At 40.9% G+C, this 18,748-nt stretch overlaps 1 protein-coding gene across 2 annotated transcripts; it reads left to right on the top strand.

Moving 5' to 3' along the window:
• Positions 1 to 95: 95 nt before the first annotated feature.
• On the top strand, positions 96 to 15,390 carry IYD (iodotyrosine deiodinase). 2 transcript variants are annotated; one of them, XM_006915768.1, is made up of 5 exons: positions 96 to 273; positions 7,624 to 7,815; positions 9,741 to 9,900; positions 13,246 to 13,402; positions 15,208 to 15,390. In XM_006915768.1, the coding sequence occupies exons 1-5, from the start codon at positions 96 to 98 to the stop codon at positions 15,388 to 15,390; spliced, it is 870 nt and encodes a 289-aa protein (XP_006915830.1). The 2 variants fall into 2 exon arrangements, with proteins under 2 accessions (XP_006915830.1, XP_015447859.1); XM_015592373.1 differs by lacking the exon at positions 15,208 to 15,390 and adding an exon at positions 14,241 to 14,249.
• Positions 15,391 to 18,748: the final 3,358 nt, after the last annotated feature.

Below are 18,748 nucleotides of genomic sequence, written 5' to 3'. Positions count from 1 at the left end.
GCACTCCACGTCCTGGCCTTACCCATTTCAGTTCCGTTTGTTTAAATACCGGTGAGTGGGAAGTGTGTACACCATTCAGGGTCCTTCTCTTGACCATGTTTTCCCTGATTCCAGTCTTGGTAGCAATTGTCTGCATTTTGATCGTATGGATCTTTAAAAATGTTGCTAGAGGCATCAAGAGAAGAAAAGAGGAGCCCAGAGCCCAGGCGGAGGCTCGACCCTGTGTGCATGACAACTTAAAGGACAGCACTGGCCTCCACCAAGTGGAAGAAGGTAAAGACACGGGCAATGCTGTCTGGTTTCCAACTTTTGCATTTTTACGATGCATGAGAGCTGACGGCAGGGCTTATGGAGGGGAAGAAACAGATACTGGTCAGTTTCCTCATCAACGCCTACTGTACAGACAAATTAGTATGTGACAGGGACAGATCATTTCTCTCGGGTGGTCAGCTTGTAAACTGCCGGCACCAACTCCCCTTCGTTCTTGGATACTCAATAAAAAGCTGTTGAAACTGAGTGTCCATTTCAAAAGACAAAGCAATAAACAGACAACAATTAGAGAGTAACAGAGAGGAACTAGGTGGAACTGATTATAAAGTGTTTCAAGTAGGCTTGGGGGTGTGGTGGGGCAGTTAGGAAAACCAGGCTTGGTGAATTGATAGGACATGAATAGCAAGGGTTAGGTGACATCTCAGGGATGAGGAGCAGAAAGAGCATAAGTACAGGGACCAAACCCCTGGGAAAGACGCTGCGAAGGTGAAGTCTTGAGCTGATCAGGAAAAGGAGTAAAATGAAATGGGGTAGAGAAGGCGGGCCAGGTCATGGCTGACCTGAGAAAGAAGAAGTGAGGAGGGAGGTGGGCAGGAAGGAAGAGGTTCTTGAAGAACCTTGGGTAATCTGAGTTTGAGGTTTATCTGATGTGGGTTTGTGAGATGGATTCGATTTGGAAGAGGCTCAGTGATTCTCAGCTGGGCTAGTGATGCCCTTGCCTGCCAACAGAGGCCATCTGGAGGTGTGTGCATGTGTCAGTGTGTATATGTGTGTGCTTGTGTGTGCATGGGTGTGCTCGTGTGTGTCCTGAGTTGTCCTAATCTCAGGATCTGGGGTGGGGCATACCTAGCTGGCTATCAGTGCTGGGAGCCAGTGATGCTGAGTGTCCCACAGAAGGTCCAAGCCCGGGCAGCTTCTTAGCAGGGCTACATCTTACTCTGACACGGTGAAGGAAATTCTACTTGAATGCCAGTTACGCCCAGTTGAGAAGCACTGCCCTTGACCAAAGGGGTGTCCATTAGGAAGGTGGGTAAAGGTTTGTTCTGGTAAAGATGGCCTGGATGGTGGAGGTGGTGGGGATGCAGAGGAAGGAGTGAATCGGGGTGAAGTTAAAGGAAGAACAAGAGGATTTGGTAATAAATTGGATATGGGGAGAAGAGGAGGGTGAGATTTGGGGGCTGGACAAGTCAGAAGGACATTATCATAGATAGGTGAGGGAAGAGGGTCCAGTTTAAAGGGGAAGATGAGGGTAGTCTAGGATGTGTGAGATTTGAGAAGACAGTGATGTGTTGAAGCAGACAAGGAGAGAAGGGATCCAGGCTGCAGTTACTGATTGGAGAGTCACCAGCATAGGGGTGGGACTTGGAACTTGGAAAACCAATGCATTCGCTCAAGGGATATTGCTAGAAGAAGACTGAGGATACAACTTGGGGGTGGGGTGCACCTGCAGACAAGAAGATAAAGAAAAAGGAGTCAGGACCCAGACAGTCTGGTTCCAGAGTCCAGGCATATAGCCAGTTTGCTAGGCTGCTTTCCAACTAGAGAATGGCTTGGAACAGAGGATGCAGGAGACGGCCAGCAGGGTTAAAAATTACCTAAGAACTGAAAGGTGGTGTGTATTGAGGAAAGGCCACTAGATTTGAAGGCCCAAGAGTTTGGGGGATACAAGAGGGATTGATAAGGTTGGTGGGGAGTCAGAGACCTGGGGTTGGGCCTGGAGGTTGGAGACACAGAGCAGAGCTATATGGCCCTGTTTTGGTTCTATGGCTGATTATTCACTTTCCCAAATCCTCTACCTTTTCATTCTCTAGTCCTCGCTCAGAGGAATGAATCTGACACATAGTGGACCCCTCAGCAGCTATGGACAAATCTGGCCTGAATGTGGAGTTCGCGGTCTCTTGCTGAAATTTTTGTTGTTTATATAAGCAATACCTATTGAGGTCACACAGGTGGTAGAGAAAACCAACGTTTAAACTCAGTCTCTTCTGCTACCCAGTCCCAGATCCTAACCACTGGATGGGTAGACACGGCCTCAAAGAGGACCCACCGCTTGTTCTGAGCGGGGTATAACTGGAGAAGGCAAGGCATTCCAGTACCGAAGAAACATGGAGATAGTTTTGATGACAGCAAATGGATACCAGATCCACACGACTTTGAAAATTAACAGTAAGAGACAAATCAGTAAAACAAGAATTGTAGGTCTTTCTTGGGTGAGTTAAGGGAAATATGGGCACCAGTCCAACCTTCTCCAGCTCTGATTTACAAAGAATTCCTATTTCACGTTCGTAGAGGAAGGAATCAGCACGTGTGTGGGCAGGTGGGTGGGGTATTAGTAGGGGCCGAGTGAGGCCCTGCTTATTTGATGTCAGACACAGACACCCTTCAGGGACCAGTCATGCACCGTGTCCTGTTAGTGCTTTCAGTTCCCTGTTTTTCTGTAGCAGAGGTCGAAGGAGGAGAAGTTACAGACATTTATCTCAAAGTAAAAACTTGAGATTGCTCCCCTCATATGAACCAAACATCCTGCGCAAAAATTCTCTAGTCAGGCACAGGTTCTTGGAAGCTCGTGGAAACGAAAATAGGAGAAAAAGATCTAAGGAATCCATCTCATAAGACACGTCCATTTTAACGGTGGTGGGGGTTTTTCTTCACTGAGCTTCGCTGAGCTTCGCAACTAAAATTTTGATTATCCCAGGTTGTCCAGTCACTGCTAAGTAAAGCCTGTGTTAAAATTTTTATCTAGTGTGGGTAACTCCTGAGAATAAAAATGTTCCCACAGCCTTGGGAACTAACAGATTTTTGTGTACCCGTGGTAACAAGTGGCTATCAGAACAGGTTTCGAACCTGCTCAATGGATCAATGACAATTCATCTCAGTAAAAGCTTAGCAACTTGATCAGTGGCAGCCTCTTTCTTCCGAAAACCAGCCATTTGTGGATGGTCTCACTCCGCTACCAGCCTCTCTGAACGCCAATCAATCGACAATCTCAACTAAGTAACACCATTCCTACAGAGGAAGTCAGCCTTTTTACAGACCCGGAGGTCCACCAATCCCTGAACTCCGTGCTTCCCAACCAAGTAATGTGCTGGAGCTGCCCTAGGGGATAGCCAGAACCAATTGTTAAATATTCAAGAAATTTGTGGGACGCTTATTCAATCGTCAGTAGCTTGAAGTCAGGCGATGACGGAGTGTTTACGCCATGGAGACTGGCAAGTGCTATAAGCCAGGGCTGTTCTCTTCCCCTCAGAGAGCTGATTTACCGGCACGCCATTGACAAAAATAAGGTCAGCAGCATTCTACTCTGCTCACAGAGGTGGAGCTTGACCAGCATAGCTCTCCTTTGCTATAGGAAGCAATACGTTCAGCTTCATATCTGCATTTTATCATTTACCTTTGACACGCACGCACCCTTGAAAACTTTCATGTGGCTGATTTAAAAGGTTGGTTGACCAAGGATCCTGTAGACCTTAGGTTTTAGGATAATGGACAGGTAAATTCAGATGAGGGAAGATTAAGAAAGAGAGAGGACTTGGATGGAGTCTTTGAGCTTTTGACTTTCTGGTTGGTGCATCCGCCGCAGCGGCTGCCAGTGAAGCGGTCACTCTAGACTGCAGCTTGGAAGGAGAAGGACTGAGAGGCCACGTGGGAAGCAGAGTGATGGCCGGGGAAGTTGGGAAAGAGGTGTTCTCGGGGCAGGCGTTGAGTCCTGAATTTGATCCCATCGCCACCTTCGGAATCTGTCTCCCGCAAGAGCCGTTGTCTCCCTGGGATTTCTTAAACATTGCTCCTCGAGCCTCCCAAAATATTGCAGGGAGGGGAATAAAAATGACACGACACCGATCAGCCTTGGAGTTTCATAGCTGGAAACTATTTGGCCCATTGGCAAAGATTTTGAAGTAGAACTGCGAGACACAAAAGCCGCTTATGCAGCCAAAAATACCTCTCGGCGAAACATTAAAGAAGAGACTGTGACCTAGAATTACTTGCCCATTAAACCTAATTATGGAGCAACGTGGTGTTCCTTGGCATGAAAGCAAGGAAAAAAGACGAGTCGCGCTTGGTGTCAATAGCAACCCCCACGTGTGGCAGCACAGGACGCATATTAAGAAGCAGACCACAATAGCGGGCATTTGTTGAGCAATACGTGGACGTCACGGCTTGAATAAATCCCCCAGAGTGATTTGGCTGGTCTAGAATGGAACAAGGACTGCTACACAGAGTTTATAGAGGCTGTTCTCCTTCCTCTTGGCAAGGGCCACATTCCTTGGGGCAGTCAGGAGGTCAAGGGGATAGAAGTGTTGCCTTCAGTATTGTGTTTGTATTGGTTCACTGCCCTGAGGGTCCTTCAGTGCTTTCTCTCCAAGGAAGGCTTGGCCTGTCTCTTTCCCCAGGCCGGAGGTAGACCTTTTGCACTGCTCAGAGAGCCCTGCAGGATGATCCAACTCAGCAGTGATTAGACCGTTTGTCTGCCTTGCTCAGAGATAACGGCCCGGCTGATAAGGCTCAGCCAGCAGCTGCTTCATTCCTCTAGAGAAGGAGCGAGTGGCTGCCCTGGACTTTAGAAGTTGCAGAAATTGCCAAGTCATGCACCTGGCCGGCCTTTAGTTTAGACAAATGCTGGCTGAGTGGATCTTAAGAGTAGGTAACTTATGTTTCAAACAGTTAAGTAAGCATTTCATGCATTTGCTCATTTACCACTTACTGACTACAGAGGTTGTCAGACTTCATAGCAAACGGTGTAGGAAGTATGGTTGGTGTTGAAAGTCTTTTTTGACATATTTGATAATATTTAATTCGGTATCCAGTACTAGAAAGCTGATAGGTGTTTATTGCCACCCCTCCATCATACCTACTTCCTTTCAACTTAGTAACTGGGACTTCTCCTTAAATGTGTATAGTCTGGGCCCAAACTGCCCCCGCTAGAAAAGCGTAAAAAGGAGTTTTTCGCTGAGCGCTATGAGCAAATCACGGTACCTGCTGGTGTTGTAGTTGGGTTCTCAGTCCCTTTGAAGTTAGTTCCTCTTTCACGAATGTTCTCTCCTGCCTTCCTTCTCTCCATCCTCAGATACCTAGGAGTGAAGAGTGGGGGAGAAAGTTAATCCTCTACTTGAATTCCACCTGGAATTATTTTATCGTTTATAATTTAATATTATAATAGTTTTCTTCTTTTAGCCTAACTAATGCCTTTAGCCATAATTTCGCTTTTATCTGATATTGATATACTTATGAGATGCATGTATAATTTTTCTAGCTTTTTACTTTCAACCTTTCTATCTTCTTATGTGTTAGATGCGTTAAAAACAAATAACAGGCACAAAACGAAGTCATTTATGCCAAGCCCCACATCACCAAACTTAATTACAATTTCGGGTCTCTCAGAAATGGAATCTTAAACCAGCCAGTCGGAAATCATCTGATCAGCACTAGTGAGGTCATCTGCCTAACAGGCCCCTGCCATTCTCTAAGGGAACGAGAACTTGAAATAATTAAGCTGCTTCTTGGCTTAGTATAACTTTTTGGTCCCTGCTCCATTCTGTCTGTAAGAGTCTCTCATTTTGTACAATTCCTCGGAATAACTATGTCGTACATCTGAAACTCATACAATATTGTGTGTCAACTATACTTTAATAAAAAAATATATTAAGATTTAAAAATTTAAATCATTGGCCTGTATGAGGAGCATTTAATCCACTTATATTCAATGCAATTATTCTTGTTGCTGCTAGGATTTCAATATTTCTTCCTGTTGTTTGTTCTAAGGTAATATTTTTTCTCTGGCTGCTTTTAATATTTTATATTTGTTTATAAAAGGTGCGGATTTCTTTTTCTTATACTGCTTGAAATTGGCCTCTTGAATATGTAGAGATGGTATTTTTGATCAGTTCTGGGAAAATTTCAGATATTATCGCTTCAAATATTGCCTCTGTCACACCTTCTTTCTTCACTCCTGTCATTACTATCATCAGATGTATATTAGCCATTCTCATTCTACTCTATTTTTTCTTGCTTTTATGTTTTCCATCTTCGGTCTCTTGCTCCATTCTAAATATTTTCTTCTGAGTTACCTTCCAGTTCATAGCTCTTTCTTTAGGTATGTCTAACCTGCTACTAAACCTATCTATTACATTTTTAATGCTATTATTTTATTTTTCCGTTCAAAAAGTTCTATTTTTTCATATTTCCCATGTCATTTTTTATCTTTTCTATACCCTACATATTTATATAAATTTGTCCTCTTTTTTCTCTATATCTAGTGATCATAGTTATTTCATCTTTTGAGGCCGCTAATTCCAACATTCGGAAACTTTGGACATTTGACTCTATTTTTAAAAATTGATTCTGCTGTTTCTTGCTCAGGCTGTTTCGTGTCTTTGTATACCTGACTATATTTTGCGGGTCGCTGGTAATTATATTTAAGATTTTTAGTATATTGGCAATTGCTTCTGCTGGGCAACAGGAATATTTTCAGGTAGGACGACCATATTTAAGTTTGAGGCAGGAACCACCAAAATAGTATAGCTCTTTAGGGCCTGATTCATTTATGATTCATTCTTTCTCTAAGAATGTAGTCTTGAGGTCCCAGCTTATTAGACTCCCCATTGTGTATGGGCCTAGGCTTTGATTCCTATCCTTCTTGATTCCTGAAAAATATAAAAATGAAAATGTAAATGTGTAGAAATTAGCAAATACAATCAGGGAAAATGCAGCTTCTGTGTTTATTTACCTCTGCAGGTTTATATTTTCCCTTTAGTTTTGGCTTAAGAATTTCTTACTATGTTGTCAGCAACACAATGATTTTTAAAAGACTTAAAAAAATTTTTTAAAGTGATCTTAATGGTTTTAAGCTGATGAGAGAGTGTTTCAAATAAGCTAGTTTACCATGAACAAAAATTTGCATTCCTCATCTTTGTGTAGGTAAATTTTTTTCTTAATTTATAATCAGTCTGGAGTTTGAAGGATTGTCAAGATCAGAGGTCAAGATTCCGTAGATCTATTCTCATTTTTTGTTGATGTTTTTGAGCTCATTACAAACATTTTTGAGAACTTTATCTCCTTTTCCCCAGTGGCCACCTCACCTCATGGCCAAGAGAGACCATTTATTTATGTATGTATGTATGTATGTATGTATGTATGTATTTATTTATTTATTTATTTACTTACTTACTTACTTACTTACTTATTACTTACTTACTTACTTCTTCTTCTTCTTATTTTTTTAGCAAACAGAAGTGATTTTATTAAGTAAAGGCAGAGTAAAGTACACTTGGAAGAAAATCAAGTGGGCACTTCAGTAGAGGATGGGGGCCCAAGAGAGACCATTTAGTTTGCCACTTTTTTTGTTCTTATTTGCAGATGCTGATGCATGGCAAGAGTCAGAGATAAGTGTTGAACATGTCCCGTTCTCCCACACTCGGTATCCTGAGAAGGAAATGATTAAGAGATCCAAGGAATTTTATGAACTTCTCAATAAAAGACGGTCTGTGAGATTTATAAGTAATGAGCAGGTCCCCATGGAAGTAATTCGTAATGTCATCAAAACAGCAGGTCTGTAATTGCAAATTAGGCTTTTGAGAATATTAACTGCTGTGATAATATTGGAGCAATGTTGAAATTCAAACACAGCGAATGAAGCCTAGAATGATAAGCTTACCTATAAAGTCTTACCCAGGTGTTGACTGACTTCTAGAAACATAACCATTCCACTTTCTACAAAGTTTTGACTATTATAAACTTCTTGGGAGCAGATGTGACAACGGCTTAAAATTCCTGAAATTACTCAACATTATGAACTTTTATTAAAAACAAAAATTGCTGAGAACTCTTATACACTAAAAGAGAAACATCTTCTTCTTAAAATATTCTTAAAAAATTAAGAGAACTTAAATATTCTTAAAAAATTACTGAGAACTCTTATACACTAAAAGAGAAACATCCTCTTCTTAAAATATTCTCTCTCTCTCTCTCATTCTCACTTCATTTACACATTTCTCTTTTTGGAACCAAATTTCTTATATTATATAACATAATACTCTCATACTATATTCTAATGAACTACCAGATTTACTCATGTGAATTTGCAAAGTAAACCAAATTGAAGAAAACCCATTTTCAGTGTAAATTAATATCTCCACAGAGGAAAAAATGAGAATTATGAAAAGGGGGCAGGAAATATAAGAGAAAGCCCCTATTTGAGAATCTCTTGCTTAGGGTCTTATTCTTGTATAAATCACATTTAAGTTCATTTACAGAAATTATTGCTTGACCATTGTAAATCCATTGCCCAAATTAAAATGAAGCAATAATAAAACATTTTATTTCAGTTAAGAATACAAATGCATTATTGTCTAACTAATTGAAGTTATTAAATTTCTTCTGTGTATATATATGTATATATGTATATGTGTACATATGACATTCAGACAAATTTAGAATAATTGAAAACATTAGGGAACAATTTATTTCTTATGTTAATGACAAAAATATTTAGTGGACAAACAACAAAGGTACAAAGTGAACTGGAATCACTCTGATCAGGAATGTATGGGCTTTATGTTTAGCTTTTGACTTGCTAAAGCATTTCACAATTCATTCAGTCCTCTCTATCATGACTAGTGGTGAGAGCAAACAAGAACCCCATGAAGGCTGGCCAGCCTGACCCTCCTCATGTAGAGTTTAAGCCATTAAATTACTCACTAGGAAGAAAAAAATTGTTGCTTCTGAAATATTCCACCAGAGGGTCATTGTGGTCTATTCCTAGGAACAATGGCCCATCTCTAGGACAGAGGGATGACATCCAGATCAGAAGCTAGCCCAGGCCCTGGCTGGAATCTTAAAGCTAATTTAAGCTTCTTGGGCACTGTGATGCACTGTGAGGGTTTGTCCAGGACACTGGGGCTGGTCGAAGTGTAGACTGGTGTTCCTGAAGTCTGGGCGAGTTTGAAGACACTCTGTTGTGTGTACTGAGTGCCTGGAGCAAAGACCAGAAACCCCACAATGCCACACTTCAGAGCTTGATATCAGTGCTAAACAGTTTATAGTTTAGTTGCCTTTCGAAGAGTGTTTCTAAAACTATTTTACCATTTCCAATCAACTTGATGACTTTATCCTTTTTCAAAAACATTGAAACAAATGACATTTTTGAGAAGCTGGGCTGTTAGAACTTGCCCTCCGAATTCTCTCGGAGGTCGTGGTACAGTTCCTTAAGGACATTTTATCCCGTATAATGAGAGAACAGCGATAAATTCCCACAGCTGTAGAACTGCTGACCTTGATCTCAGGCCATCAGTGTGGAGACTCCTAAAGTGACGGGGAATGAAATGGAGTTGGCGGCGACAGCCAGCATCTACCACCAAGCTTTTCGTTTGCCAGAAGATCTAACTGTATTTTGAGCAAGTATTATATTTATTCTTAAATAACAGTCTCACATTTTCCTGCAGTTTTAATTTCTGATTTTAATTTAATGGTAACAGGAACAGCCCCAAGTGGGGCACACACAGAGCCCTGGACCTTTGTGGTTGTGAAGGACCCAGACATAAAGCATAGGATTCGGGAGATCATTGAGGAGGAGGAGGAAATAAACTATTCGAAAAGGATGGGACGCCAATGGGTTACAGACCTGAAGAAACTGAGGTACAAAAGTTGTAGAATTTAGGGATGTCTAGTTTGGCTTCTTAGAATGAAATAACTATGACTTTAGTTTTCTGGTTTTGTTTTTTTAAAAGTTTGATTCTACCTCTAGAAGCAATTATGGAAGTTAACGCAGGACTAGCCACTGTATTGCCTTGAGCGCATGTATCGTGGAATGGTTGGGAATGCTGGCTAGGATCAGGTCTGTGTTCAAATCCTAGCTCTGGTTTTTCAATTGCAAGACCTTGGGCATTTATTCACTCTTTCTAAGCATACTAGTCTGAGTTCTCCAGAGAAACAAAATGAATGGAGAGAGAGACAGACAGAGAGACAGAGAGAAAGATTTATTATAAATAATTGAATCATGCGATTAAGGAGGCTGAGACGTTCCAAGATCTGCAGGGGGCAAGCTGGAGCCCCAGGAGAGCCGCTGGCATAATTTCAGTCCAACACCGAATGCCTGAGAAGCAGGACAGTCAATGGTGTGAGTTATAATTCTACTTTGAGTCCGAAGGCAGAAGACTCATGTCCCAGCTTAAAGGCAGACATGGAGGGAAAATTCTCCCTTACTCTACCTTTTTGTTTCTATTCACTGCGATACAAACCTAAAAAAAGAATGACAGTCTTGGGCTAACCTGGGACTTCTCCTCAAGTAGCTACGGCTGGGGCGATGTGAAGTGAACCTCTTGGCTCTGCTCCTGTCTTATTTATTTGGCCCCGGAGAGCAATTTTTTCCTAAGATTTAAAAATCTTATCTTTTAAAAAAATTTTAAATGAAATGTATTAGGGTAACATTGATTAATAACATTACATAAATTTCAGGTGTACGACTTTATGACATCTGCATACTCTATTGTGTGCTCACTGCCCAAAGTCTAGTTTCCTTCCATCACTGTTTATCTGATGCCCTTTATACTCTTCATCCTCCTCATCAAAATTGACGTTTTATGGAGTTGTAACTAATTACCATGTTCTGGAACAAGTGCAGGATATTAATAACAGATATAAACATTTTATTGCATATTCATAAAAAAAAATGGGATGGGTAAAAGTCAAGTTGATTTCTACTCTTAGAGAGATCCTGTGCTCTGGATGTGCCCAGTGTCCACAAAATGTCATCAGTTTTCCCAACGAAGGCAAAATTAGTTGCCCTCTCATCTGCGTGCTCACCTTCCATGCATCTCAGACAGCCATGACCCCATAATATGTTAATCATTTGTTTAGTTTGTTCTCATTTGATAGGCCATATTTTAGAGATCTTTGTTGTATATCAAGGCATTCTTGAGAATCCAATTAAAGTTATAGGCTTTCTCCACAAACAGTATGTACACACACACACATATACATAAAAACTCTAGCGGTTGAGGGAGCTCTCTCTCGTTTAAGAAAATTTTACGTTATGTCATCTAGCATTGTGCTGATACATAGTAGGTTAATGAATAAATGCTTGGTAAATTGAATTGCAAATGAACATATGTCCTGACATCCTGTTTGAGTCAATTATGAAACCTATCGCTGTCATTAAAGGCTTGGTATACAAGCTAGACCCAACCTGTATGCCAAACCTATTTTCCTGCTCTCTGGAGGGAGTCCTTCATCCCAGGCAGAAGATGCTACTTGCCCTTTTCTTAATAGGCCTGTGAGTTGCTGTCTTTATTAGCTCTACTATAATGTCATAATAAATTCTTGCAAGATAGAACAAACCCAAAATATTGGATATCAATGTATGCCTAGGCAAAATAAATAAGTCCAAAAATTGTTAAAAATTATAACTTACCCTTAAACTAGGTAAATTGCTTAATCTTCATCTGTATTTAAAAAATTTAATTATTCATTGTAAAACAATATTAGTAGTAAAAATACTAGCTAACATACATGGCACTATGTACTAGATACTATTCTAAGTACTTTATCTATTTTGATTGATTTCACCCTTACAATAACTGTTTGAAGTGAGTGTACAATACCATATGTACGTTCACCCATGAGGAAACTGAACTGTGAGAAGTTAAGTAGCTTTCCCAACATAGCACGGCTAGTTGACTCAAGAATTTATCTTCTAAACCATTGACATGCTCCCTCTTTAGGAGAAAAGAATTGATAACTGTTGAATGTACTTAAGCATGTTGCAATGTGGTAAAGAAACTTTGAAAATGCAACCTGTAAAAGTTAATAGTGGAAGAAGAATCATAGGAAAACACACACGTGAGTTTAGTATGTTTTAAAAACAGTGAACCGTAATAAGGCTAGAAATGAATGATGTTTTGCTACTTAATGACAATATATCCTAAGAGAAAATTACAATATATAGCATTACATGAGCATCTTTTTTTTTTTTGGTATATCTGTGTTAGAATGACGCTTTTGCTGAAAGGTATGGGATAGATAATAGAATAGAGAAAGATATGCTCTTAGCTGGAAAGCAAAAATTTAAACTCAACATTTATAACTCACATGAATTATTTCCCACTCACGCAAAAGTTCCTTTCTTTTTCTCCAAGACTGAGCAAATGGTATTACTATCTGCCTACATGTAATTGAGATTAAACTTCACCATTAACTTTTTCTTCTCTTTTGCACACTCCTAGACCAGATCTGTCAGCTTCAGCCTCCACAATTCCCCCAAGTTCTCCTGGACTATTGCCATCGTTTCCTGTCTGGTCCCCGCTTGGGCTGGTCCCTTGCCTGCACCAATCTGCCCCTTCCTGAAATGGATCTGATCATGGGATGCTTCTCAGAAGCTCGTGATCATTCTCCATCACTTATCAAATGAAGTCCAGGCCCCTGCAAAACCTGTATGTAACCTGCCAATCCACTGTGCCCTACTACTTGCCGCATCCTCCAGCCTATCAGGCTTCTGGAAACTTCTCGCTCTGCCAAGCCTTCTCTGTCCTGGCTCCACCTTTACTCATCTCACTAGGAAGCCCACCCCAGGGCCTCTTCCTCCCCTTGGTCTTCAGTAGCCTGCTTCAAGGAAAACATTGGAAATCTTCTTCTAATCCTCTATTCAAAATTAACATTCTGTTTTGGGGGCTCCTGGTGCATTTGGCTTATGTTCCTTTAATAGCTGTTACTGAGTTTTATTTTGCTAAATTAGACTTATTCCATCTTTGCATTTTTCAGAATTTCCAGTGCCTTGCCATACTAGGCCCTTATCAATACCTATTTATCAAACTTGGATAGAAAAAGATGAATATGACATGAACGAAAATGCTGCCCCTTTTCAATTTAAACATAAAAGACAAGTGAATATGTTTTATTTTTAACATAAATAAGCTAAGATAGTAAAAAGAGAACAAAAATTCTTAAAAGCAAATATTCTCCAGAATATCTTTTTCTCCCCTTCAGAACCAATTGGATTAAAGAGTACTTGGACACAGCTCCTGTTTTGATTCTCATTTTCAAGCAAGTCTATGGTTTTGCTGCAAATAACCAAAAAAAGGTCCATTACTACAATGAGATCAGTGTTTCCATTGCTTGTGGCATCCTCCTAGCTGCCTTACAGGTATGTTACCCTCCTACCTGGCCCAAGAGAGAGAGAGATGTGATTCTTGGGGGCCAAATGGTGGCCGTATTGGCAAATTTCAAATGAGTTCCTAGTTCAGGGACATTTGGAAATTGTTTATCTGAAGTTGAATTCCTAAGGAAGGTAACTCTGATGTGAAAACTGACTCTGAAAACCTGGATGGGTGAGTATGATGGTTTAACAAGTTGGAATTCTTCCTGGAAATTCACTTGTAACACCATTTCAGGGTCTGAGAGATGGCTGTTGTGTTTGCCATGATCTGTAACGGCACGAAGCTCAAGGGTGTTGGTAGACACACATGAAGAGCTTCAGAGCCTGAACGTTTCAGAGGCTGGCTCCCTAACTGTGTTTACATTGTCTGAGCCGACGGGATGATTAAAACCCTATAAGAAGGACTATCCTAGAGTATCTTTCCGGAGGGTTGAGTTTATATTGTTTTGTGTTAGAAAGATGTGCTTAAAGAAATTCCAACTACACCGTAGCTAGAGCAATGCTAAGCGCGAAACAGAGCAGACTGACATATGCCTTTCCTGTGATTCAGTTCCTTCCCTTGGCAAATGTTTTCTGAGCTCTTTCTATGTGACAAGTCCTGGGAGGCACCAGAAATAGTTGCCTCATGAAGTGTACATGCTGCGGGGGACAGGGTGGAGAGAGACAGTAAACGTGTAACACAAATAAAGCAAACAAGACTATAAGAGCAGGTGATCACACTGTCCAGGGACAATTTATTCCAAAACACGATGTGGTTCTTCACTATCTCAAAGAAAAGTTTTTATGCTGAAAACACCTTGCAAAATATTACACGAAAGAGGAATAGATTATTTGAAAACTTGTCCTAAAAGAGCTGGCATCTTACTTTTTTTTCCCCCTAATTCTGTATATGATAAATAACACCACCACTGTGCCACCTCAGACCACAGGGCACTTCCATCCATCTTGGTTGGGTCCCAGGAGAAGTGTGTTAGTCCTGGAAAGAGCTCAATTCACAGTGGCTTCTGTGCCTTCAAACCAGAGACCTGTTTTTTCACCATAGTGTTGAGTTTGCTGCCCTCTAGCTTTCTGTAAGGCATAATTCTGAGTGTAGGTCATGGTTTGTGAGGGAGGAAAGAGAAATCTTCCTGAAGTTTCCATCTGGACAGATTGCGTAGTGACTTGAGTCACGCGGGACTCTCAAAGGCAGTTCTTGAACTTCTTTCTGCTCAGGCTTGGGGGTGATGATCTGAATGGAAAAGCAGCGGGGGATGGAGAGGGCCCGCAGGGGAAGCGTCCTGAAGGTACATGTGATGTTCATTATCTGGAGGGGCTTGGAGAGAGGTTAATGGAATATTTCTTTTACCTTCAACATACCCCCTGGCCACTGGGTCCTCTATCACTGGACATAGGCACTTTCAACTGAGATGATGCTCTGCCCGCATGGCTGGATATAAAATCATAGGAATTGCTTGTTGTTTATTGTCATTCCAGTGGTGTAGTTAGATTCCCCAAATTTCTTTCCATGAAACGACAATTCCTCTTTCTTAAGCAATAATGAAGTAGGGGACTGGTACTTTTCTTTGAGATGCTTCCCATTGTTTGATTAAAAGAAAGTGGTGTCTGAGAAGGCTGAGGAGAGCAAGTAAGACTCAAGACACTTGTGCCCGAGCTGGCAGCCACTCTGCTGCCCAACTTCAGGGAAACGAAGGAAGAAGCTGGTTTAATAGACACTAGACTGTCCCCAGGCTTGGAACAGAGCTGTGACTTTGCCTGCTGACTTTAAAAAGTATTCTTTTCCTCTCCTGTTTTAGAATGCAGGACTGGTGACTGTCACTACCACTCCTCTCAACTGCGGCCCCCGTCTGAGAATGTTCCTGAGCCGCCCCACAAATGAAAAGCTGCTGATGCTGCTCCCCGTGGGGTACCCCAGCAAACAGGCCACGGTGCCTGACCTAAAACGGAAACCTCTGGATCAGATCATGGTGACTGTGTAGGCAGGAGACCAGCAGGGAGGTGATGGCCCGGCTCCCCTCTCCTGTCCTTGCTGGGTCTATGAGACACTGCTTCAAGGACTTTCCAGCATCCACTCCACAGGAATGGCCACTCCGTGGGTCAGGAAACCTTTCCACACTCTCCAGCACTTCGAGTTTGAAATCCTTGCTTCTAGTAGACAAGTGCGATGAGGTGACTATGTAAAGTAAGAGATCAACAGGTACGTGCTCGTCCACTTTGGAAATACATTAGAATTTGACTAAGAACTTTATGGATATTCTGCCGGATTTGAGTAAGTTAACATCGAAATAATTAAAACATCACATTCACAGAACAGAGCAGTGCACACTTGAGTAGATGGGTTAGACCGGTAGCCATTGGAACATGTACATGGTTAGCTGGAGCCAGTTCACGTCAGTTCATGGAGGCTGATTGTTAAATATTTAAGAATATTGTGAGCCAGTTATCAAATTGCTCATGGTGGGATATTTACACCGCTGCAATCGGTAGACACTGCATCATGTTTTCTTTTTCTTAAAGAGAACTGTTTTCCCCCGCAACTCTAACCACGTCTCCCTTCTTTTCTACTCTACCCCACGAAACACGCTTATGCCTTCGCTCCAGACGGCAGTCGAGCTGTTCAGAGCCGATGGGGTCACAGGTGCTAGGTTGGGAATGCCAGACCTAGTCTTTTAACTGCCACCTTCTGTCTTCCCTTCCAAAGGGGCTGTACATACAGGCACACTCATAGCTTGAAGCTTGAATAAACGTTCACCAAGCAACTCTACTCATCTCTTTATTCCTTTCCACTGGCTTTTTCTCTCATTTTTTTCTTTTCTTTTTCACTCAGTTCTTTTCGGAAAATCTCTCCTGCCTCCTTTCATTCCATTTCATTCCAATGCAAGAAAAGCTCTTAGTATCATTGATAAGAGTCAGAGCGGGTGACAAATCTGTATCAGAAAAAAGGAGGAGCTTTTTTCCCCTCAAAATATAATTAGATATTACAAGAAGCTGTGTTCTCAACCTTCAAAGTCCTTTGAAGTACCCAGAAGTCTCTTTTAGAATCTCCAAAGTCTTCTACCTGTATCTTAATTTTTCTCTAAACATGTTTTTTCCCAAGTCTACGCATTTTAATAAATACAGACTTTCTTACATTTTATTTCTATTCTTTTTGTAAAAAAATTTATTAGTTGTTTATTATCTGGGGGGGAGGGGCAGGTCCTGGAGAGAGGTTAATTCATTAGTACTGTGATAAGTATTTGTCCTGTACTCTCTATTGTAAGTGAGTGCTGCTTTAATTACACATGGCTTTCTTAGACTTATGTGGGCTGGCATGGGAACATAATCACTGTACTTCATATTGTTTTTAACGGGAAAAAGATACTCTCAGTTCCAAATATCAGAATAATAAACATACTTTGGCATCACAGTGCAAAGAGTTGAAGTTATAAACTTTCTTCTATTTCTTATGTTTAGAGACTATTTGAGTGCAAAGAGCTTTTTTTGCTAGTTTTAGTCCACCCTGCTGAGGGTGCCTGAGAACTTTGCCTCTTGGGATGTGGGGTGGAGAGGGAACTGGCCAGTGGTGGAGGTCCCAGTACAGTCATTCAAATACAGAGCCACTTGAGAGGAAAGAGAAAGTCTAGACTGCACATGAGTTAGCGTGCCTAAAGCAAAAGATTACAAAGGCCTAGCCACCACATCTGGAAACACAGCTTCAGTTTCTCATGGATGCTGAACAAAGGTGCAAAGGCACAGATTTGGGACATGATACAGCCAGCTTTCTCTTTGGGGGATGGAATTAATACTGACTCAGTCTAGAGAGCACAGCATAGACAGACTTGGATTCAAATTTCTCAGAGGGAGGGGAAACGTCATCCTTCTGTGCTTGGAAGGAGAGGATGCCCAGATGTGGGTAGGCATTAGAAGTCTCTTTCTCAAGAACAAATAACTTTGAACTTGAGAAATAAATTGGAAATAACGAAAAAAGAGGGGAGAGGAAGGAAGGTTGAAGAAATTGGTAAAATTGGAATAAGGTGGTAAAAGTCATGAAGATTCTCCTCTGAAAGGTTAACATTAAGGTTGGTTGATATTTGATATAGCTTTTGAATATGCTATCAATTTGGGATTACACGAAATACATACATACATACATACATTATATATATGTATGTTTGTGTGTATATATATGTGTGTGTACATGTATATTTGTATGTGTATATGTGTGTGTGTATATTCTACATACTACTGGTGTAAGGAGGTATAGCACATCATTTATAAATAATATTACATGTCATTATAATTCCCTTCTTTCTAAATGATCCTGTTTTTGCCCACAAAATGAAAACTTCTACTGAGGGTAAGTCCCCATTTTCTCTTCTTATTTACTCATCCCTATGAAAGAAAGAGAGACTTCTCTGATGAGTAAAATTGGGGAAAAATGTTTATTGCATATGTTCAAACCTCAACAAAGTAACACTCCATTTTAAACCATATAAACAAATTAAGGATGATTATTCACCTTAGAAAGATGACCCACCAATGGACATCTCTAAATATTAGGTTTTCAAAGACTATTTAAACTGACACATTTTTAAAAAAAATTGTAAACATCTTTAAGGAATATCTATAAATTAAAGAAAAACATAGTTATCAATGAATATCTTGCCTGAAAGGCTTGAGAAAAACATAGTTTAATTTATATCTATAAATTAAAGAAAAACATAGTTATCAATGAATATCTTGCCTGAAAGGCTTGAGAAATACAACTTATTAACTAGGTATCAGCAGAGTACTCTGCTATAACTTGGAATCAGAGCAATTGCAATGTTTCGATCCACACATATCTACAAACGATGAAAAATCTAAAACAAATGTTGCTCCAGCTCTGCTGCTGTGGCGCCCCCTCTCCCCCACACAAAAAGGCTGGGCATTCAAAAAGGAGGCATTTATCTCCCTCTTAGAGGTGAACAGAGAGAACGGGAGGTGGGGTGGTAAGGTGACTCCCCACGCTGGAGGGTAGGGAATGGGCTACTGCATCTGAGGTTGAGACCAGATCAGTGCCCACTTCGGGTGACCTCAGCTGCCTTACAGGATGTCCAGGGGCAGGCAGAGCTCAAGGGAGAAAAGCACCTGGAGCAGAAGTCTCACAGAGTTAAATACAGTAGTCCTGATGAAATGTGAGATGCTATAATCCCATTTGGAAATTCTTAAAAAGTCACAAGGAAGGGGAATGGTTTGTGTTATTATCATGACTTTAGAGTCCTGGCGTAGAGCCAGTTGTTCAGGATTAAACTCGACAGCCTTAAAATTCCTTAAGAACAACATGGAAATATGCTAGCAATGTCTGCAGAGGGCCAA

The sequence above is a fragment of the Pteropus alecto genome, unplaced genomic scaffold, assembly GCF_000325575.1.
Source record: "Pteropus alecto unplaced genomic scaffold, ASM32557v1 scaffold176, whole genome shotgun sequence".
NCBI classification, from domain to species: Eukaryota; Metazoa; Chordata; class Mammalia; order Chiroptera; family Pteropodidae; genus Pteropus; species Pteropus alecto.
This window is presented reverse-complemented; position numbering and strand designations above follow the sequence as displayed.

Bases quoted from the DNA above. Each gene is read 5' to 3' on its own strand.
- IYD (XM_006915768.1), top strand. From the start codon at position 96: ATGTTTTCCCTGATTCCAGTCTTGGTAGCAATTGTCTGCATTTTGATC. The intron at 9,901-13,245 runs GTACAAAAGTTG...TCTCCCCTTCAG, and splicing joins ACAGACCTGAAGAAACTGAG to AACCAATTGGATTAAAGAGT. The intron at 13,403-15,207 runs GTATGTTACCCT...CTCCTGTTTTAG, and splicing joins TCCTCCTAGCTGCCTTACAG to AATGCAGGACTGGTGACTGT.